General features: G+C 40.6%; 1 protein-coding gene across 2 annotated transcripts in view; it reads left to right on the forward strand.

The window, feature by feature from the left end:
• Positions 1 to 3,600: 3,600 nt before the first annotated feature.
• erbb2 (erb-b2 receptor tyrosine kinase 2) overlaps positions 3,601 to 22,517 on the forward strand; it is a 37,104-nt gene continuing 18,187 nt past the window's right edge. For both annotated transcript variants that reach the window (XM_049562734.1, XM_049562735.1), the window contains exons 1-11: positions 3,601 to 3,884; positions 15,445 to 15,596; positions 15,933 to 16,113; positions 16,255 to 16,395; positions 16,832 to 16,897; positions 18,583 to 18,698; positions 18,846 to 18,987; positions 19,326 to 19,454; positions 21,159 to 21,300; positions 21,985 to 22,058; positions 22,222 to 22,312. In XM_049562734.1, the coding sequence (XP_049418691.1) occupies positions 3,812 to 3,884; positions 15,445 to 15,596; positions 15,933 to 16,113; positions 16,255 to 16,395; positions 16,832 to 16,897; positions 18,583 to 18,698; positions 18,846 to 18,987; positions 19,326 to 19,454; positions 21,159 to 21,300; positions 21,985 to 22,058; positions 22,222 to 22,312 (1,307 nt within the window). In that variant the 5' untranslated portion in view covers positions 3,601 to 3,811. The remainder of the gene's footprint in view (positions 3,885 to 15,444; positions 15,597 to 15,932; positions 16,114 to 16,254; positions 16,396 to 16,831; positions 16,898 to 18,582; positions 18,699 to 18,845; positions 18,988 to 19,325; positions 19,455 to 21,158; positions 21,301 to 21,984; positions 22,059 to 22,221; positions 22,313 to 22,517) is intronic.

Consider the following 22,517-nt stretch of genomic DNA (forward strand, 5'->3'; position numbering starts at 1 on the left):
AGGTATTTGTGGTTTACTTGAGTACTTCATTTTCGGCGTCTTTATACTCCTGCTCCACTACATTTCAAGGGACATTTTATACTTTTTATTTGAGTTGTGTACTGTTTCTTTTGCAGTTGTTGCACCAGCCTACCTCCATATAAACTTTCCTAAACACACACCAATTTGTTGCAAGTTGTGAACTTACTGAGGTGAGATGAGGTGAGGCAGTAGTGGCGTATGATGTGTGTGGTCATCACAGGGTTAGTTGCCATTTTCTGTTGTACTGGTTAAATGACCACAGCACAGGTCAGTGTCCATTCTACTCTCATTGTATTTCTATGGGTTCATCATATTTCATTCCTTGATTTCTTGACTTGTAAAGATAGTTAGAGTGATTAAAAAAGTTCTTAAGGGTGCCAAGCAATGTGTATTATTTGGCTGGAGTCTGACACAGGAGCTAAGCAATGTACCACTGTGGATGGGGGTCAGCAACAACATGTATTTTAGCCTCCTAAAAAAAGTCCCACCTAAAAAAATCAATATCAGTTCAAGTGTACATTACACTGAGAGTATTTTCACTGCTTTACCTTTCTGTCAGACAGCTATTTACAACAGGAAAACCATTAATGGGTTCAGTTCCACCAGACTCAATTCACCAAACAGAAATTTTAGCTGAATGAACACAGGAGCTGCTGGTCTGCTACTGCTTCGATCAATTAGTTTGTTTGTGTTATTGTGTGTCTTTGGTGAATCCAAACTCATCCCTCTAAATGCCAAAGTCACACAGTAACATGAACTGTTCAAGGCAGCAGTAGACCAGCAGCTCATGTGTGCAGTGAGGTAAAATTACTGTTTTTATCAGTGGGGTGTGGCTTTGAAGAGAACGACATAACAGCTTAATTTTCCCATAGGAAATCTCTGTCCAACATTAAGGTAAAGCAGTGAAAATACTCTCAATATAGTGTGCACTTAAACTAGATTGCTTAGCTTCCATGTCAGACTACATCTCTACTGTAATATGCTGTCTGTGGATAAATACCCCACACAACCCCACTTCAGAATAACTCTTTAACCAGTGGCTCCTTGTGGCTTTGACATAAAGTCACATGAAAATGAATAACCATTATTTATTTATTTACATTTTAATTGTCATTAAGTGTCAGTGTCAGTGACAAAAATGTGTAGTCTACACACTGAATTTTTTTTTTTAAACATTTCGTCAACTAAAATGTACAGTACAGGCCAAAAGTTTGGACACACCTTCTCATTCAATGCGTTTTCTTTATTTTCATGACTATTTACATTGTAGATTCTCACTGAAGGCATCAAAACTATGAATGAACACATGTGGAGTTATGTACTTAACAAAAAAAAGGTGAAATAACTGAAACATGTTTTATATTCTAGTTTCTTCAAAATAGCCACCCTTTGCTCTGATTACTGCTTTGCACACTCTTGGCATTCTCTCCATGAGCTTTAAGAGGTAGTCACCTGAAATGGTTTTCCAACAGTCTTGAAGGAGTTCCCAGAGGTGTTTAGCACTTGTTGGCCCCTTTGCCTTCACTCTGCGGTCCAGCTCACCCCAAACCATCTCGATTGGGTTCAGGTCCGGTCATCTGCCGCAGCACTCCATCACTCTCCTTCTTGGTCAAATAGCCCTTACACAGCCTGGAGGTGTGTTTGGGGTCATTGTCCTGTTGAAAAATAAATGATCGTCCAACTAAACGCAAACCGGATGGGATGGCATGTCGCTGCAGGATGCTGTGGTAGCCATGCTGGTTCAGTGTGCCTTCAATTTTGAATAAATCCCCAACAGTGTCACCAGCAAACACCCCCACACCATCACACCTCCTCCTCCATGCTTCACAGTGGGAACCAGGCATGTGGAATCCATCCGTTCACCTTTTCTGCGTCTCACAAAGACACGGCGGTTGGAACCAAAGATCTCAAATTTGGACTCATCAGACCAAAGCACAGATTTCCACTGTTTCCTCTGTGTGGCATTCATCTGGTCTCTGATCTGAGCTGCTGTTAACTTGCAATTTCTGAGGCTGGTGACTCGGATGAACTTATCCTCAGAAGCAGAGGTGACTCTTGGTCTTCCTTTCCTGGGTCGGTCCTCATGTGTGCCAGTTTCGTTGTAGAGCTTGATGGTTTTTGCGACTCCACTTGGGGACACATTTAAAGTTTTTGCAATTTTTCGGACTGACTGATCTTCATTTCTTAAAGTAATGATGGCCACTCGTTTTTCTTTAGTGAGCTGATTGGTTCTTGCCATAATATGAATTTTAACAGTTGTCCAATAGGGCTGTCGGCTGTGTATTAACCTGACTTCTGCACAACACAACTGATGGTCCCAACTCCATTGATAAAGCAAGAAATTCCACTAATTAACCCTGATAAGGCACACCTGTGAAGTGGAAAACCATTTCAGGTGACTACCTCTTGAAGCTCATCCAGAGAATGCCAAGAGTGTGCAAAGCAGTAATCAGAGCAAAGGGTGGCTATTTTGAAGAAACTAGAATATAAAACATGTTTTCAGTTATTTCACCTTTTTTTGTTAAGTACATAACTCCACATGTGTTCATTCATAGTTTTGATGCCTTCAGTGAGAATCTACAATGTAATTAGTCATGAAAATAAAGAAAACGCATTGAATGAGAAGGTGTGTCCAAACTTTTGGCCTGTACTGTACATCTACAGCCTGGCGCCATTTCCTCTAAAATTTGCCGAACCTCAATAGCAGTGGCTAGTCTTGAGTCTCCCTAATGGATTCCAAATTTTTAAAAAAGGACAAGTAGCAGTGCCCCCCCCAGCAGGACAATTCACCATGCCACACCACAAAATTGCTCAGGAATGGCCCAGGGGACGTGACTGACAGCTCAAGGCGTCAACCTGGCCTCCAAATTCCCCAGATCCCAATCCGATTGAAGCTCCATTGGGCATGCCGGTACCTTACCTCCCAACCCACAGGACTCAAAGAATCTGTCCACTATGCCTTGGTGCCGGACAACACAGGACACCCCCAGAGGTCCTGTCTCCATGCCTCGACAGGTCAGAGGCCCCACCATAGATCGGACTGGGCTCTTATAGATTGGACCTCTGGGGCACCGGTTTGTCCCACAGATGCTTGATCATTTTGGGATCTGGGGAATTTGAAAGCGAGGTTGATGCCCTGAGCTCTTTGTCACATTCCTTGGACCATTCCTGAGCAGTTTTTGCAGTGTGGCGGGGTACTTGGTATCACAATGTTTAGATGGGTGGAGTAGGTAAGGTAAGTGGTATCCACATGAATGCCAGGACCAAAAGTTTCCCTGCAGAACATTGCATTGTAATGAAATGATCGATGTTATTCACTTCACCTGTCAGTGAGTTCACCTTGGAGCTCAAACATCCAAGTGAAGTAAGTGAAGCACATTTTTGAGTGGACTGTGACTTTAAAGTTAAAACATAATAAACCAACAGATATACAGTTTTCTTACTGGAGAAGTATCTTCTAGGATGAGATGTGTGAGTGCTGAGCAACACTGCCTGTGTTGTGTGTGCTGATAAGTCATGTTGAAGTGAGGGCGGGCTGACTCAACCTGCCACTCCCCGCTCAGGCCTTCACGGGCGCGCGCCTCTGCTTCTGCGCGCGCTGTCACGCTTTACTACCAACGGGTTCGGAATTCCAGGGAGGAAGTCGCCGAGATTGGGAAACGAACAACTCCGAAGGTGCCTGAAAACTAACCTGGCTACGAGAAGAAACCAGAACACGGGCATTCCTCACCGGGGAACAGTAGGAACAGCCAACTTTGGACTATGGACTAGAGGCGCCGGGTCGCAGCAGATGGAGGCGGCGAGAAGTTTGGTGTTTGTCGGGGCCGTGCTGCTCGGAGTGACGGGCGCGTTGGCCAGAGAAGGTGGGTAACTTTCACAGCTTTTCTCGCCTTTAAAGCCTCCACTTCCAACAAAGTAGACACTCTGTATATATGGAATATAAAAGTGGAGTAAGTGTGTTGTGTTTGGGTGAATGTTCGAGTTTCGGCTCGGTCCATATTTCAAGCTAGGAGCACATTCCTGCGCGAGCCCTCGTCCTGTCTCAGTCCCTGCTGAGGCTCGTGGGATTTATGAAGCGCTGATACGGAGAAAAATCACACCTGTCACAAAGTAGCCTCAGCACAGATTTACTGTTTGGACCCAAACATTTTTGTTGCGCACACAAACAGTGCTGGGACATAGTAGCAGCAGTAGCAGTGAAACAGGTGAGAAATATGAGAACCTGCTTTGCAGCTTGGGGACAGATACATGGAGACTCAGGCTGACTGGTGCGTGCAGGCGGACGTTAGGCTGGCTGGCTGTACGCGTAAACAAAAACAAACCAACAATCACAGACAGCGCATTGTATGCCAGGGATCATGACGATGTCAATTATTCACTTCTGGCTCTAAAGAGGACATTGTCTGATAGAGGGCCACTTGTCACACTTGGAGCTTGAGTGAATGCCAGTAAAACAAGAGCTAACTGAAAGTGCAAACAAGTGCATAGTTGCAACATAGTCCTACAATGTTTTACCCCTTTTTAAATTTTTAATATACATATGATAATGCAAAGCAAGAGAGCATTTAATAAAGTGTTTGCATAATACAAGTTGCTTAAGTTGGAAAAAATGGAAGGAAATCATTTCCAACATTCTTTTATTGATCAAACTGAACATTGACATGATCACAAGAGGCACCAAACTAGGGCTGCAACAAGTTTTTCACGGTACAATAACTGTCTCCGAAGTATTGCAGTTTCACAGTATCACAGTATTACAGAATCTATATTATTAGCAGTCAGAATTACCCTTAAAAAGGCAAAAGCAATGTACACAGTATGAGAACCATCAACTTTTATATCATAGTATACCTTAAAACCAGTATATCGCTGCAACCCTGCACCAAACATGAATGGATTACTGAAGGGGCCTACTGGTTGCAAACCCAGAGGCCCAAAGTGTGAGGGAGCCCCCTGACCTTCACTTGAAATATGTCAAATGTCAAATTAATAGGCACCAACCACAGTGAGACTCAAAATGACCACCAGGAGACACGTAAGACTGCAAATAAATGCAAATGAATCACAAAGAGATACAAAAAAACACAAGAAGACAAAAAATGACCTAAAAAGACACAAACATACCTGAAAAAGTCACAAATTTACCTCCATAAGACACAGAATTACTTCCAAGACACCCAGACGACTATAAAAAACACCCAAAACACCCACAAGAAGACACAAAATGACTTTAAAAGACACATATTTATCTCAAAGAGACACAAAATTACCTCATAGACACACAGATGACTATGAAAAAGACCAAAAACAACCACAAGGAGACACAAAATGACCTAAAAAGACACAAATGTACGTCAAAGAGACACAACATTACCTCCATAAGACACAGAATTACCTCAAAGACACCCAGACGACCTTATAAAAGACCAAAAACAACCACAGGGAAACACAAAATGACCTAAAAGACACAAACTCCTCTCATAGAGACACAAAATTACCTCCATAAGACACAGACTTACCTCAAAGACACCAAGACTACTATAAAAAAGACCAAAACAACCACAAGGAGACATAAAACGACCTAAAAATACAAAAACTTACCTCAAAGAGACACAAAATGACCTCAGTAAGACACATAATTGCCTCAAAGACACTTAGGCGACTACAAAAAAAAGACCCAAAGCAACCACAAGACTACAAAGAGATACCAAATAACCAAGAAAAAGACACAAAATTACCTCTAAGAATGCAGAGCAACTACAAAGAGACGCAAAACCTCCATAAAGTCTGTCTGTCTCGCTTTATGTAGATGAGGTGGTGGGGCTTTTTGCATATCTGTGCCCAGGGGCCTATTGTCTCAGTTCATCTGTGCAAAAAAAGGGATAGCTACATTTTGAAGTTTCCTACTGATACTCTCTTTTGACTAACTAAAAAATCCTAGAGTGCAATGTTGCCATCTTTCAAGATGTGTTTATCGTGATAAAACAAACCGATAAATTGTTGAGCAGCTCAAATTTGCATGTGGGATTTTGTTTCATTTAGAAGATATTTTTTTAACATTTAAAGACAAAAGACTTCATCTCATACATGAATATTTGCAGCTCTAGTTTGTAATGGCGCTTGCATTGGCCCAAATATCAATAGAGATCTATTTTAAGTGGAGTCATCAATAAATTTAAAAGCATTTAATGTCGCAAGCTAATGGCAGAAATATTGACATCAATGACTCCTCCCAGTGCAATCTTTATTGAACTTCATCAACATGCCCTGGTTAGGAAATAGGTCAGTGCATGTCCTTTATCACTGCATTTTAGTTTTGGATGAAATTTCTACAGAGGAACAATTCTTTCAAGTCCTCTTTACACTTTACTGACTCGACTGATGTGAGTAAAAATATCAGAGTGAAGCATCTTTGTCTTTTATTAGCTGCTACCCCCACTACGACTACACATACAAACAAAGCCAATAGTCACAGGTGAAGTGATTTCCAAACACAACAGCATTGTTGGTGGGAACAGGTTGGTGCACTTCGCTCCACAGTGTGTCGATCTCTGAAGCATCAGCTCAGCGTGAGCACCGTGATTGGTCCGCAACAGCTGAATTAAGCAACGCATCATGCACAAGCCTTTCTTTCTGTCTTACTTAAGTATTGTTTTGTCTACACGCACGCACGCACGCACACACACACACACACACACATCCTGTGGCTAACCAGCGTATGATTCCAAAGGTCAGCAGTTGCGATTGGTGTTTTTCCTTCAGTGGTCCAAATGAATTATTCCAACAACCTGCTGCTCCTGTGTGAGAACATTTTGTGTGTGTGCGTGTGTGTGTGTTTGTGTGTGTGGTCGGTGGCCTCAGTATCCACAGAGTTCATGTCCTTGTCACACTCCAGTGCACCCATTGAGCGAAACTCACTGTGAAGTGATTAAGTCCCACTGAATCGCCCTCAGTGGCAGGTTAGCTCAGTCGGCCGTGACTCACCAGTCTCGTCTGCGTGTTAGTGATCTAACTCACTGCGAGCAGAGGAAGGGGCCGTTGGTGGCCCTCCAGCCTCCGAGGAAACTTTCAGCACCTTCTTGTTTGCTTTTCTCGGGTTTAAGTAACACACCTGACAAATCTGTACAAGGAAATCACAGATTTAAAATAAATCACAGCTGCCTTCTTAGGACGTGAACTATTTCCTTATAATAAAAATAGTCTTGATCATTTCAGTTTCAGTGCACATCCTCTGCAGAGACCAACTCTAAACTCAGGATCTGTGTTTAGGAGGAAAATATTGTTGGTTGTGTTTGCATCCTCTATCAATGTAATACTTTCTGGTCATTAGAATTGGACAATAATGCAGAAATAGAAACATCCTGGTGGCCGAGGGCTTTAAGATGGTGGCAGTGTGCCTGATATGAGTCAGACTGGGGGTCTTTGTTGCTTATTTCCTGTCACCTCTCTATTGTTGCTGTAAAAACCGAAGACAAAAATGCCAGAAAAATACTTTAAAAGGTAATGATCATCTCAGTTCAGTATTGCCATTGATCCTTTTCGAAGAATTATATATTATTAAAATAATAATAGAGAGCTATTTTGGTACTTCAGTGTGTTGATACCACTTTTCAGTAATGCATCCTTCATTTAGTGTTATTACTTGCTACTAACAGCTCTATTATAGGTCAAATTTGATCAGTTGCATACCAGGTAGTGTATAAAGAGACATGGGTTTCTCACCATTAATAACAATTGATAATATTAATAGTATTAAATCTATCAATAAAAACAATTTAGGTGTCTGCAGCACTTTTTCCCCCCAGAGGAAGTAGTCAAATGGTCTGTTATACCATTGTTACAAACCCATTATAAATGGTGCCTCACTAATACTGAGTCAGTGTTACCAGTCTGTTGTTGTAGAATAAGAACTAAAGCTAATGCAATTTAAAAATTGGCACAGAATTACACCTGAAACGTATTTGAAATATCTTCTATTGCACTTAGTATCACTTTAGAATTTATTGCAATAAATATAGACTGCAGTGCTGTAAATTAATTCTGTGTGTAGGGTTGCAACGGTATGAGATTTTTATGGTACAATAACTGTCTCAGAAAATAGCGTGGTTTCACAGCATCACAGAATTTCGGTCAGAATGACCCTTAAAGGAATGAAAACGGAGGGATTATTTTGGTTGAATAAACATTTTATTACTATGATTGGAACTTGAAACCATTTTGCTAATGGAAATATGTGTAAAAAGTCTCCCCTAAGAAAATAAGTAACATAAAGGGACGATTCAACGTCCAGTTGCATTTTTTCCCCCCAATATTATAGATAAGTAAACAAGTTTTTATCACAGTATACCTTGAAACTGGTATATCACTGCAACCGTTGTGCGTAATGAATATTGTGATTATTCAGCCTTGGTTTGGGCTAGTACCAGTACCAGTATTTCTAGTTCATAGAGCAGCAGCGATTAATTGATTAGTTGTCAACTGTTAATTGCCAACTAATTTAGTTATCGATTTGAGTGATTTTTTTTCTTAGGAAATACATCAGTGTTCACTGATTCCAGCTTCTTAAATAATATGTTTTTCTGGTTTCGTTCCTCCTCTATGACAATAAACGGAATATCTTTGAGTTGTGGACATTTTTTTTTTACCATTTTCTGCCATTTAATAGACCAAACAATGAATCGATTAATTGAAAAAAAAAAAAAAAAAAAATCAACAGATTACTCGACAATAAAAATAAATGTTAGTTGCAGTCCTATCTATTAGTAAAATTAAATAACATTGGTAGATTAGACATTCAGGTTATATATTATAATCTAATACCTGAGTTGATAGGTTATAGATTCACATTATATAACGTATAACTTGCATCATGACACAAAACCTGGTTCTTGAATCATACAGTCAAATTTCCCTCAGAAAAAAAAACATTATGTACTTGCAGGCTGCATGATGATTTCAGTTTAACTTTCATTATCACACAGACCAGTGTGATGAGCATCTGCTATGTAAATTATCATCTGATTATCCACACTTCAACAGAGTTATTGGTATCAGAGGATTTCTTAAGTTTTTGCACAATATCACCCCGTCTTTACACCGCCTTAGATTCATGACCTTTTAATCATTAACTGGCTTTTTGTCTGAACTGTTCATGTTCAGTTCTTCCCCTTTAAATGAACTGTATTTAAATGCAGCTGCAGATGCTTTTGAAACTGAAGTAAACATGTTAAAAAAAAAAAAAAAAGTATGCAGGAGATATTGTGATGCAGGAGTGTTTGTGTACGTGTTTGTGATTATAGTCGACGCATGACACGCTGAACGAGTGAGGAGCTCATGTGTGTGGCTCCAGTACAGTACGGATCCTGTTCTGCTTGTCTGTTGAGCAATACCTGTTTTTTCTTCCTGGGCCGTAGCATGAAGGGGAAGAAAGAATGCGTTCAGGGAGGTTGGGAGAAATGTGAAGTTTATGCAAGACACGCTAGGATTAGCATTGTGTTGGAATCAGGAGTGACATATTAAATCTGAGGGATAATAAACTGACAGGAGAGAAAGTCCTTTTGGATCAGCTCGTTGTGTTTGTGTTGAGCTTTGAAGGGATCTGATCCATTAGAGGAGAGTCCAGGCCAGACTGAGGATCCCGTTGACTGTTCTGGTGTGTCGCTCTGCAGGCTTTTCCACCATGATTCAGTCCAGCTCTTGCAGTAGCATCGCTGCCACTGTGTTTCTGTCAGTCAGCGCACACACACAGGTAAACACAAGCGCACACTCCCTGTGCTAACTGGCACGCTGCCACACACAGGTGTGGCTTCAAGCTGGCTTTCAGTTTACAGACAGTCACAGCCAGTTTACGGTCACCACATCCTCTCCTGTAGGGAGCCAGATTAGGTCTCACATCAAGTCAGTAATAAATCTTATAAGTAGGTATGGGACAATTATTATGCCTTTGAATGGTGTTACAGTGGTGATAACATGATGGTTTTTTGTCCAGTGCCTTGAGTGTTGTTGGTGTTGTTTTTCCAGATTGTGACCAGCTTGTAATGCAGTAAGAAATACGTGAAAAAATCATTGAGTGCTTGTATATTTTTGCCGCGTCTAAGGGGAGCTGGTTTGGAATACCTGAAGTTCCTTAGATTGAATTTTACAGTTTTACACACCGGCTTCACATTTCTTAAAGGTCAGCTGTGAATTGATAGTAGTTCCTAGATATTTAAGATGTGACACAGTCTGGATCCCTTCTCCTTTTACCACAATATTTGGCTGACTCTGACTTTTCCTACTATAAAAATACATACAAGGAGTTTTACTTACATTGTGTCAGGCGAGACTCGTAGAGCCAGCTTTAAAACTCTGAAATCTTAGTATATAATCTAAATTACCAGTTATCCATGCAATACAAAAAAATAGTATAAATATTAATATTACATATATATCTTAATCAGCTTGTCCTGCCGTCTTTTTATATTTGAATAATTGAACATATGAAAAACACAAAATATGAATATACGTAATTCTTCCAGTGTATGTATGTGTGTACACCCACGTACCGATAAATTTATAACTACTTATTTACATATTAATACATTGTTACTGAAATTCAAACCTAATATGCTTTCTCACCTCTGCACAGTTGACCAATCACTGCACACACCTTGGAAAATTCCATTATATGATCCAACCAAAGTGTCTGTCGGATAGTCTGATAGTCTACCCCTCACGTTTTTGACGTCAGGATTTCTGCAACTGTCAAAGAACTGACAACCCAACATTCACACCTGCTTCATGCTGTGATTGGTCAGCTGTGCAAAGGTGAAAAAGCAAGCAAGGTTTGAATTTCTCTGTTAAACTGAGATTACATTAGCTGTAGTGTCCCTTGTGTGAGGTTTGTGCACCAAAAAATGACTTCATCTTGTCTTTCCTGTTGACTGTGAAAGCTCTTAAAGTTGTTGTGGTGCTTGGCTGTGCACCTCTGAATTTTGTAACTAGTACCTTCTGTGCACACTGGGCCTTTCAATTAAACAGGGACACCTTCAAGTGAGACTGGCTGGGAGGGTTTTGCCACAGGGACAGTCAAATGGCTTAAAATTTTACAGTCACAGGGTGCGTAAGAACATGAGAGATTGTAAGTGGTAGAAAGAAAGTGAGATACTTCCAATTTGGAGTTAAGTTACAGTAATACTTAGAGTACATAACTGCCATTATTTGGTGGTGTGTTGGTGTTTACCACTGTTGCCAGGCGACCTACTTATCTCGTGATGTTCTTCTGCCAACACTTGTTGACTTCTTGCTTGTCCACAAAATATTTTGTTGTACGCTGCTTGTCGTTTGGAGGATATTGCAGTGAACAGTGCATTAAGCATAAACGCCTCTGTGCATGCTCGTAGCTTGCGCACCATCTACAGATGCCCACGTCACGCTGTCTTGTGTGAACATAAACAAAACTTAAAGCTGTTTTCATTCTTTCCACAGCTACCTCTGTCTCTTATTTGTGTACAAACATGTGCAACACTATGTCTTCCAGGAGAGACAGTCTGAAACTGTGTGCTGCTGTTACCCCATATTCAAACATTCATTATTATATACATCAATATTTAAACATTTAGCATCTTCCTGCTCTCTGTGACGGCAAACTTTTCACCCCACCTTTGAGTTAAGTTTTTCAGATAACTATAAAGACATTTGCCTTCTGATGAGGCTCGGCAATTTGTTGTACAAATCACTTTCTTGTCCTACTTTTCAAGTTCCTGTGATGCATTAAAATCTGTCTCTGCATTTACACCACAGCACTGAATAAGATCAAAATAACTGCTTGGTTGCTCTAAATGCCAGGAAATGGGCTCTCACTGAATAAATTAAGAAAAATGTTAAAAACTGGTATGTCAGAAGCCTCACTGAACACAGAAGGACTTGACTGTAAGCTAGTAAATGATGAAAATGTGGACAAAAGGCAGGAAATTCTCTTGTTAACCACAGAAACACCTGACCAGTGAAAGTTTCAAGGGCCAAGTTGCCACAGTACGCTGCGCAGAACCAGCACTAACATGTTTAACTCTGTGTGTGTGTGTGTGTGTGTGTGTGTGTGTGCTTGGATGTCAGTGGTGGTCATTAGTTGTGTGTGTTGACTGGGTGACCTTCTGGACACTGAGACCGTCTTGTGACCTGCAGGGTCACAGGTTGCTTACATGTCTTTGAGCAAGACTCTGAACTACAACCTGGTCCCTTCCCGACCCCCTCGCTGCTGAAACACATGCATGTGTGTCATCTTTTAGATATGCAAAGACACACATTCCTGTGAAATGACACTTTCCAGAGTCCAAAAAGAATTGGGCAACGACTCATGCACTCACAGAGAAACTGACAGGAAGAAATGAATGGGAGAAGAGAGGGGAAATTTTGAGTGAACTTGGCTCTGGGAGCAGGTACGGAAGAAGTCCTGAGTGAATTAAAAAGAGGAAGGTGGTGATAGTGACATGGCAGTGAGCAGATAGAGCAAAGTAAATGATAAAAGAGGGAGTATTTTAGGCCACGGGGATGGAGGGGTGGGCAGCTCCTCACAAGGCCACGCATGCACACACACAGCCGTTGCTGAGAGACTTTTGGAGAGCAAACAATGAGGGAGTAAAAGAGGAGGAAGCTGAGAACTGGCTTTACACACACTTTTTTAGAAATGGAAAATCTGCTCTGTTGTGCTCTCTGTTACGGCACATTTACCTAATCCCCCGAGTTGGAGCTGTCTGTGTTGTTTGTGCATGTGTGTGCGGCAGTTTGTGGTGATCACAGAGTTTGAAGGAGCCGGTTTTTGTTTCTGTTTAGATATTCTGTCCTGTTAAAAATGATTTAAATGCTGGAGAATAAAAACACGACTCCCCTCTTGGCTTGGCACGTGAAACTATTTTCCATGATGACATCACTGAAGGAGGCAGTGATTAGTCATTTGATTTGATATTTGACACAAGCTGCAACGACTGGGTGTGTATTTTTGGCCGCCGCTCCATTAATCATAGATCCATTTGCCGCAGTAGCTGTCAGATTTTAATGTGGACTTTATTTACGCTTTATGACCCAGTATGTCTTTACAGGAGTCAAGTTCTGAGTGTGCAGCCATCACCAGGAAACCTTACACGTGGTGGATGCACATATATGATAAAAAACTGTCTTGAGCACATATCTGCTGAACTTTGTTAAACCTCAGTGTATCATGAAAATCTCCCTCCCGTCTGCCAGCACTTCCTCTTCCTGTGATGATGTATATGAACCCCTTCAGCCGTTTTTTCCAAAAGGAGGGACAGAGATAGCACAGGGGAGGGGGGGGGGCTCAATCAGTAAAAGTGGGTTGACTATTGAAGGGCTGTTGGAGGGTAGCCAGAGGAAGTCATTTATAACCTCAGCAGAGGAGGGACTGTCCACTGTGTGACTGCCTGCTAAAGCATGGGAGCTATGTGTGTGCGAGAGCCCCCGTGAATTGTCGCGCTGCATGACCCTGAATGTAATGCTGTGTGTGACCCACTGTGGGGAATCTGTGCTCTCTGCTGCCAGTGGAAACTATATCATAGACACCAAGAGACAAGACTGAGGCGTAGCGCATATGGTTTGTGTTTTATCCAGTCAAGGCCACTTGTGAAAAGTTACCAAGTCAAAATGTGAAGTCCAAGCACTTACAGTCAGCATTATTTGGAGTTTTCAACATATAACACAAAGTCCCCTGCCTGTAACTATAAATGTGCAACACTCTGTCTTACTGTAGGTGTAAGAGAACGAAGTTTGAAGCCATTTAAGAAGTAGAAAATCAACTTTATTTAAATATTTTGTCTAGAAATAATTATTTTTTGCAGAGTTGACACTTATAGTATATAATCAAAAAGTTTAAAACTTTATTCTAGGGCTGCAACTAATGATTATTTTCACTCTTACTACATCCCTTGATTATTCCTGGAATTAATCAACTAATTGTTTTGTCTATCTACCTTATTCCTGAGGGCACTACTGTAGAAATGATTATATGCGCAACTTCCTGTGAGACAGCAGATGTAGCAGTAAGCTAGTTAGTCCCATAGACTGTCAGTGGTTAGACCCAGTGGCTACTCTTGGTGGCTAACTGAAATGAATGCCTCAAGTTATTTCTTTTACTACTACTTTATATTACTATTACTGAAGTCTGCTGCTAAATTCAGCATCATGTTTGGCTCAGAACAGTTTTTAATAAGTCAGAAGTTAACAAAACATGTAAAAAACGTTAACGCAGACGAGCGGAGGATTAGCTGGGAAACACCACATTTATTCACTTTACATGGGGCTAAAGTTAATACTGAATTGTGTTAAAAGTTTGTTGAATGTATTAGTATCTCTTAATAAGTCATCAGAAATCAGAAATCATCTTTAGAAGGAGCAGATGTTCACCTTAAGCTAGCTCGGGCCATGTTTAAGTTAACAACATTTTAACGGAGCAAGGCAAGCTAATTGATAGCGTGCTAGATTGAAAAGGAAAAAGACCACAATGCTTTGAGATGGCTGTCAGAGATGGCAGAGGTATGATCACATAATACTGTTTGAGCTATAACAGGTGATGTGTTCAATGTTTTATTTCCCAATTGCTCTTGGAAAGAAGAATAGAGTACTGTAAACAAACTGTTACCATTAGAAAACACTGGTTTCATGCAAGGTATCATGGGGGCCAGGAACAAGGTGGATAAAATGTCAGAAATAAATTTTCCCAGATTTTTATGTGTCAAGATGGTCAAAGACGGTCCACACCCGCAGCTATGTTTTGCTCTTGAGTCAGCCGGCCGGGTTGTTGTTGATGCTGCCCCTGTTGAGTCAGTGAAAGCAGTCTGGCTTCCTGTTATCTATGCTATTTATCATCTGTAATTTCATTACTGGAATAATAAATAATGATAAAAATGTCCCATTATCGTGGATAATTTATCTGCTTGTGCATCCCTAAAGTAATTAAATGAGTTCAGTGAGTTCAGTCAGTATCATACATTTGTTTTCATTGCAGTTAATGGAAGGTTAATTTTTTCAGTCTAGACAGGGTGCTGGGGAGTTCAATGATGAGAGTCAAAAATCATTTTGACTCTCATCATTAGATCGTTAACATCCTACACAATCACGCTGAAATGCTCATGCACTCATTAAATTTGACCACATTTTGTTAAAAGCAGCAACTAAGTTTTATTTCCAGGAGTTAAAGATGATTTTTTTTAATTAACTTTTTTTTTCTATTCTTTTATTTTTTTGGTCGTTAAAAGTAGTTCTTGGAATTAATTTGAGTCTTGAGTGGACAGAAACATTCACAGTGTTGATGAAGAAGGCTTTTGTGTTTGCTTTTTTCATATATTGCTTGCTTTCCAAATGATTTTTAATGACAGTAAAACTTGAATGTTAGTGAAAAAGGTTTTAATAGTATTTGTGTTATCTGTGTTGCAGTATGCCTGGGTACAGACATGAAGCTGGCCCTGCCCTCCAGCCTGGAAAATCACTACGAGACCCTGAAGCTGCTCTACACCGGCTGCCAGGTTGTCCACGGCAACCTGGAGATCACACATCTTCATGGAAACCCTGACCTATCCTTCCTACAGGTAGATACAGAGCAGAGGTTGTGTTAGTCTTTTTTGTTTGTAGTAGATCATCCTCAGTGTTCTAACTGGTCAAAATTATTTTTTCAGCATTGTTAGAAACATTCAGTCAGTGACAGAAAATATTTGGTTAACGCGACCTCTGATACAAAGTGTGTTTGTTCTGTAATAATGACTGCATAAAATTACCCAAAATAAGCATATTTATGAGTTATTAAACAAATGAGAAGGAATTAAAGTCACATATTAAGTTGCTTAGCTGAGTTCGCTCCAATTGTTTTAGCCAGGCCACTTGTTTTTGTTGCCACATCTGACTCATCATTTTGTTTTCTTCTTCAGGGGATCGTGGAGGTACAGGGCTATGTACTTGTAGCCCATGTGTCAGTGAGTCTGTTGCCTTTGGACAACCTTCGGATCATAAGAGGCAGCCAGCTGTACAACTCCAGCTACGCCCTGGCTGTGCTAGAAAACACTCAGGGTGGACAGGGGCTCAGGACACTCCGGCTTCGTAGCCTCACAGGTCAAATAATCCTATAGTAGAGCTCAGAGTTGATGCCCAAACCCAGTATGACCAGACTGGACTAAACTGGAGTTGGGACTGCATGTTTGAGCTTTTTGGCTCATTAATGTTAACAATATCTTTGTATCGTCTCCCCTGCAGAGATCCTGTTGGGTGCGGTATATATTTGGGGGAACCCCCAGCTGTGCTTCCCAGACCCCCAGAACATCGTCTGGAGGGACACTTTGGACGAAAAGAACATCGACGCCAGGCTGCACCGACTGCAGCCTCGGGCCCCTAAATGTGAGCAGCTGATTGATTGATTGAAATATTGAACATCCCACTGGGTAGTACAGGAAGAGAAGCTTCACTTGTTTCCTGTGTGCCATAGTAAATACAAAACGCCTAATGTGACAGCACATTATGTAAAGGCATGTCTTTAGCAACACTAGTGCTGTGGCTCTAGTCCCCATCGATACATTTTAGTGACTTTGATGATCCTCTAATCACCCAATATTTTGTTTTGTGGCCATATACTTTAAAAACTTACAACATTCCCATTAACCCCAAACCTAATGTTAAGGGCTAATCAGGTGATATTAGCATGCTAACAGGCTAAACTAAGATGATGAACTCAAGAAATTTGAATTTGTAGCAGTAGCCTCTTTGTCTTGTTTTCTCCTGTTTAATTGTGGGTGCTCAGCTCTCCTCATTTGCTGTTGTGTTCCTTCTGGTTCAGGTCCAAGTTGTTCGCCTGCATGTGGGGAAAGCTGCTGGGGAGAAACTGCACAGGACTGCCAGACCTGTAAGTTAACATCATGTGCAGACTGTGACACTGACACTATTTAGTAGGGGTGATACAGTATACAGAGGTCACGGTTCATAATGAGTTTTGTGCTGCATGAAAAAACGAACACATAATTTAAACATTTCAGTGTTTCCCACTGAATTACAGTTGCAGTAGTATGGTAGCATGATGTACAATACGAAAATTCGTCTTTTAAATGCGTCAATGTCCCCTTTGTATCATTTTGTGACCCCTCTCTAAATTCTGACGTTTTTGAGGGTCCATTAATGCAGCGCAGGCAGAGCTTCTCATGAATTTTTCTTTTTCTCAGCTGCGCAATGTGAGTCACAGGGTGGATTCATCTGTTGATCTGTTCAGAGCTGATCATATCAGGTATATGGAGAGGACCAGCTGCTGCAGAGGCGAGCTAGACTCAGTTTAGACCCAGTAGAATGAACAATTAAGTTTAATTTTCAATGCGCCTGACGTTTTTCTGCTCCATCTGTGCCGAGAGTGGGCGCTGCGCTTTGACAGTGTGGTACTATAAATAACTGAACAGTGTATATGTATTTTAACAGCACTCTTAAAGAACGGTCCAGCTCCAAAAATAGAGGATCTATTTGTGGCAGCAGGTGTTTGATTGTGAATGTGTGGGAATCCCTGCAGTTCTTTTAATTTATTTGATCACAGAGTAGTGCAAGTGTCAAAGACAAAAGACATAGACAACATCCTCTTGCTGGGGACTGAGGTAACTTTTTGCCCACTGGTAAAATATTTTCATTATAAAAATAAGGAACGAACACTGAACAAGCACTTTCCCAAAAGGCAGCAGATCACACCAGGCTATAAAAGTGAAAGCATCTCTTATGCTATGAAACTGAAAATACAAAATCTATCCATCCATTTTCAACCGCTTATCCAAAGCTGGGTCATGAGGGCAGCAGGCCGAGCAAGTGTTGCTGGGGAGAGAGACGGCTGGAAAACACAAAAATTAAAAAAAGCTTGTGCATTAGGAGCTTTGTTTCAATAAGTTTCATCATGGCTGTATTTAAACATTCAACACACTCAAACATCCATCATCTTGGTGATCAGCACATCTGGGTGATGTTGTCAAGTGTGCGTTTGCATGTTCAATGTGTTTCCATTCACATATCCCACAACGGTTGAGCAAGGCCGACTCACCGTCCTCGTCTTACACACACCTCTCTGTTGCTGTTGTAGCTTACCGGGAAACCACAAGTGGGTCCTCCAGCTCTGCCCTTTTTGTTTGCTTTCACCATAGTGTGACTAAGACTGATTTATAGTTGTGCGTAGGTTCTATGCGGACCCTATGCCTTAACCTATGAATGTGGACTCTGCCACATTTACACTTGTGCAGTGATGTGTCTGTATTGCTCTGATATTACACCGCCAGAGCACTAGTTGGCGGCGGGGTTTCTGTGACACTGTGTTGAGTTGCTGCAAAGCGCTGTAAAGTTTGATTGATTCACAGCACACATAAAACACACATAACACATGGTTTAATATCAACAATATTGAACACAAGTACAAAATTCTGCCTGTGTCTGGACTGTGACCCCGTACGGTGACACTTTTTTATGAATGCGTGAACAATTACAGCCCTCCTTTTTGGTTTTCACTGGAACAAGTCCAGAGCAGGTGAAGTACAGCTGAAAACTTTAACTTTTCATTTTTGTTTAAAGTGACCCGTATTAAATGTGCATCTGGCTGTCAGCGGTGTAAAGGTCCCCTTCCCAGTGACTGCTGTCACATGCAGTGTGCTGCTGGATGCACAGGACCCAAAGACTCAGACTGTCTGGTAAATTACACACACACACACACACACACACACACACACACACACGCATTATCAGACATTTGTTTGTTCGATGTAATCTCAAAGTGTTGCTCGACACTCTTTTGTCATTTCTAGAGTAACGTGTTTCTTCATTTTTCTTCTCTCCAGGCTTGCCGCCACTTCAACGACAGCGGTGTGTGTAAGGAGAGCTGTCCTCCTCCCACTATCTACGACACTGTCACCTTCCAGACCAAATCCAACCCAAACAAGAAGTTTAACTTTGGTGCCACCTGTGTCAAGACATGTCCTTGTGAGAACTTATTTTGAAGTTTATCCATGAAAGCTAAAACACAGTGCTCAGTAATTGACTGTGCAGCTCTGCTGGTGCACCTGATGAATAAGTGTCTTGCTGCAGGGCGCCTTGATGTTAGGAGATGCTGACGGGAAAAGGAGGAGAAAAGATTATCTATTCGCTTTACTTGCCAAAATTTCCACACTCCAGGGATTCACTCCTGGCAATGTGACAATCACATTCCTGCTACTCTGATGCTTTAGGCTACCAGCTTCCCATTTCATCATACATACACATACATATTGCTGCAAAGACGCCCTCTGAACAATTTGTCTCCCCTCCTCCTTTGTCTGTAGATAACTATCTGGCTATGGAAGTGGCTTGTACTTTGGTTTGTCCCGGGGCCAACCAGGAAGTTGTCATCAGCAGCCCCGATGGAAACGAGACGCAGAAATGTGAAAAGTGCGAAGGAGACTGTCCCAAAGGTGGGAGTCGTTGTGTTTTGTCGGTAAATTTACATTTGGGCAAGATACAGTGTTTCCATACACTTTGTGGCCCTTTTTTTTAGTTCACCTGTGCACCTACTTCAGCAGTGTAATGCACCACGTCGCAAAGCACACGTCATCTCAAACTGGTTCCACAAACATGACAATGACTTCATTGTGGTCCAATCTCAATCCCATAGAGCTGCCGAGAAATCTGCAGCAACTGCTTGATGCCATCACGTTGTAAGCAGTGTTTCCTTTCTGGTGGCAAAAATGGATCATAGCCAATATTAGAAAGGTGTACGTAATAAAGTGGCCACTGAGTGTAAACAGTAGCTATCCAGACCTCCAACAGGGGAAAAACAATTTCACACTATGTGGCTCAAATATTACACCTAACATTTATACATAATGGTGTGGAGTAATTTAAGTCATGCATTCTATACATGCATGACACGGTGCTTCAGTATAGGTGATTATGATTAGTGCTGCATGTACTGATGTTCTGATGCCACGTGTGCTGACGATGCAAAGTGATCCAACCTGTTTCTGCCGTAACTTGTTGTTGTTACACCTGAATCAGGACAGTTAGATAACTTGGAGAAGTTAAGCTTTGTAAAAAGCAGGCACAGTGCCAGGACTTCAGTTTTGGCTGAGCCTTTTAATAACAGAGTTAATACTGTTCGCATTCCTTTAAGGGTTTCTAACTAGTCTCACTAAAACAGAAATTACTGTAATTATGCTGTTGAAGGTGACTTGTGCTTCTGGTTGATCATGACAGTTTTTCTTTTCTTTTCTAAAACAATTCAATTCAATTCAGTTTCATTTATAAAGCCTAATATCACAAATCACAACTTGCCTCAGAGGGCTTTACAGCATACGACAACAATTTCAATGCCAAGATAAGTTATTATTTATCTGGGACAGTTTGTATTTATTATAAACAGCACATGCAGTTGATGCTCAAATTGTACACTAGATCAATGCATCCATGATTTCAAATACATATTATAATTCTTTATAAAGAAATACCATCTTGTTTGATGATCTGGCTGGATTATTATTTGTTTAACCCTTTGACATAGGAAAAAAAGGCAGTGAGCAACTTGGTAAGAAACTTTGCAAAACAAAAAAAAAAGATTTTGAAAATTGTAAAACAAAAAATATGAAAAAATAAAGACAAGGAAAACTCCATTTATAGTGATGATAATTATAATTACTCAATTTTAAAATTATGTTACAGAATTATTATAATTATTTATTACTATTTCCAGGTCATTTCTTTGTTTGTTTTTAACTTTCCTTCTCTTCCTCTTTTTTTTTATTTTATTATTTTCTTCTAATTTCTTGGATCATTTCCTCTTTCGTTGCTCATTGCCTTCTCCCCATGTTTTTAAAAGACATCAAACCAATTTGCTCAGGTTTCAAAGGGTAAAAGTGATCGCAGGAGGAGAGAGAGATCTAATGGTTGGTGTGCTAGATTGACAAACCACTACCTCAAACAATTTGTCAATCACCTTTTACCCTTGATTTTTAATGCGATACTACACACTATATTTTACTGTATGCTGATGATATCCTGGTTTATATGGAGGGTTGTTGATCATTCTTTTTCTGTTATATTGAACATTGTTGGTAAGTTCAGTTTAACTTTTGGATGCAAGATAAATTAGTTAAAATCCGTTGTCATGGTTTGTATTACAGTGTGTTATGGTCTGGGCATGGACAACCTCGGCGTCATGGAAAACCACGGTGTCACCATGGTAACATCTTCCAACGTGGAGAAGTTCAACAAGTGTAAGAAGATTTTTGGCAGTCTGGCCTTTCTCCCTCAGAGCTTTGTAAGGTAAGAGACACACGCCATTTAAACTTTACTTCAGTAACCATAAATGGCAGCTTAATGCCTGAGACTTTATACTGCTACAGAGCCACATCCCTTCCGTTCAGCTCTTCAGATATTTGAGTTTACAGCAACTTTTGTAGAAGGTGCTTTGTGCAAGTCGAGAGGAAAAGTCGCCACCCAGGCCAAACCCTTAAGATCACTGCACTCAAATGTACTTCAAACCCAGACTTGAATGTTTTTCAGTTTTACAGTATCTTTGTGTCAACAAAAAGAAAAAGAAGTGCTTTTGTGGCTTTTCTCTACATTAGGGTTATTTAATTTAAATGGAATCTAATGCAAACGCAGTAGAGACATTTCTGTGCTCAAGAGTAAAGAGTAGAAAGTGTATACAGTGATAACATATACAGTATATGTCAAAATAGTCAGCTGCCTCACCAGTCACTCTGTGGATGTTAAATAAAGGATTGGCGGATCGGCCTACGTGACACAGACTGAAGCTGAGATGCCTGATAAATCATCTTGCGTGGGCCAATTGTTCATAGTGAAAGTGTGAAATGTAAACACAAGTCTGAGATAACCTGCACCACTGGAGCTTTGATCAGTCAATATAGATTTTTATAAGAAGATCATCTAGAAATAATGTATGTTAAATTGCTGTTGTTTTCATATTATGCTGTTATTGTTTAGGGACCCTGCGAGTAACACATCAGGCCTGACCCTGGAGCAGCTGAGCTCCTTCAAGAATCTGGAGGAGATTACAGGTACCGAACACTGAGGAGAACAGTGAGGAAGAGTTTGTTGAATTCAAAACTGTTGCAAATGTAATAATTATCCAGACATAACCACATAGAGGTCTTTGTGTACAGAGCACACTGTGTCTCCTCTGTTAGTCCTTTAGCATCTTTGTTTGGTTTTGCTCTGCAGGCTATTTGTATATTGATGCCTGGCCAGAAGAGTGGACTAACCTGAGTGTGTTTGAGAACCTGAAGGTGATCAGAGGCAGGATGCTCTACAAGTAAGACTTTAAAACTGACTGACATGTCTGTCTTTATTTCCTCTGCGCAGTTTTTCACTAATGTTATTTTAATCGCACATATGATATAAAATACATTTTTCTTTTTAATACAAATCCTTTTATTGATTATGTTATCAACAAACTACAAACAAACTGGAAGCAAACAATGCCTGCTCATGTTGCTCATGTTTTTCACCTCATATAA

Source organism: Epinephelus fuscoguttatus, linkage group LG20 (assembly GCF_011397635.1).
Source record: "Epinephelus fuscoguttatus linkage group LG20, E.fuscoguttatus.final_Chr_v1".
Taxonomy (NCBI): domain Eukaryota; kingdom Metazoa; phylum Chordata; class Actinopteri; order Perciformes; family Serranidae; genus Epinephelus; species Epinephelus fuscoguttatus.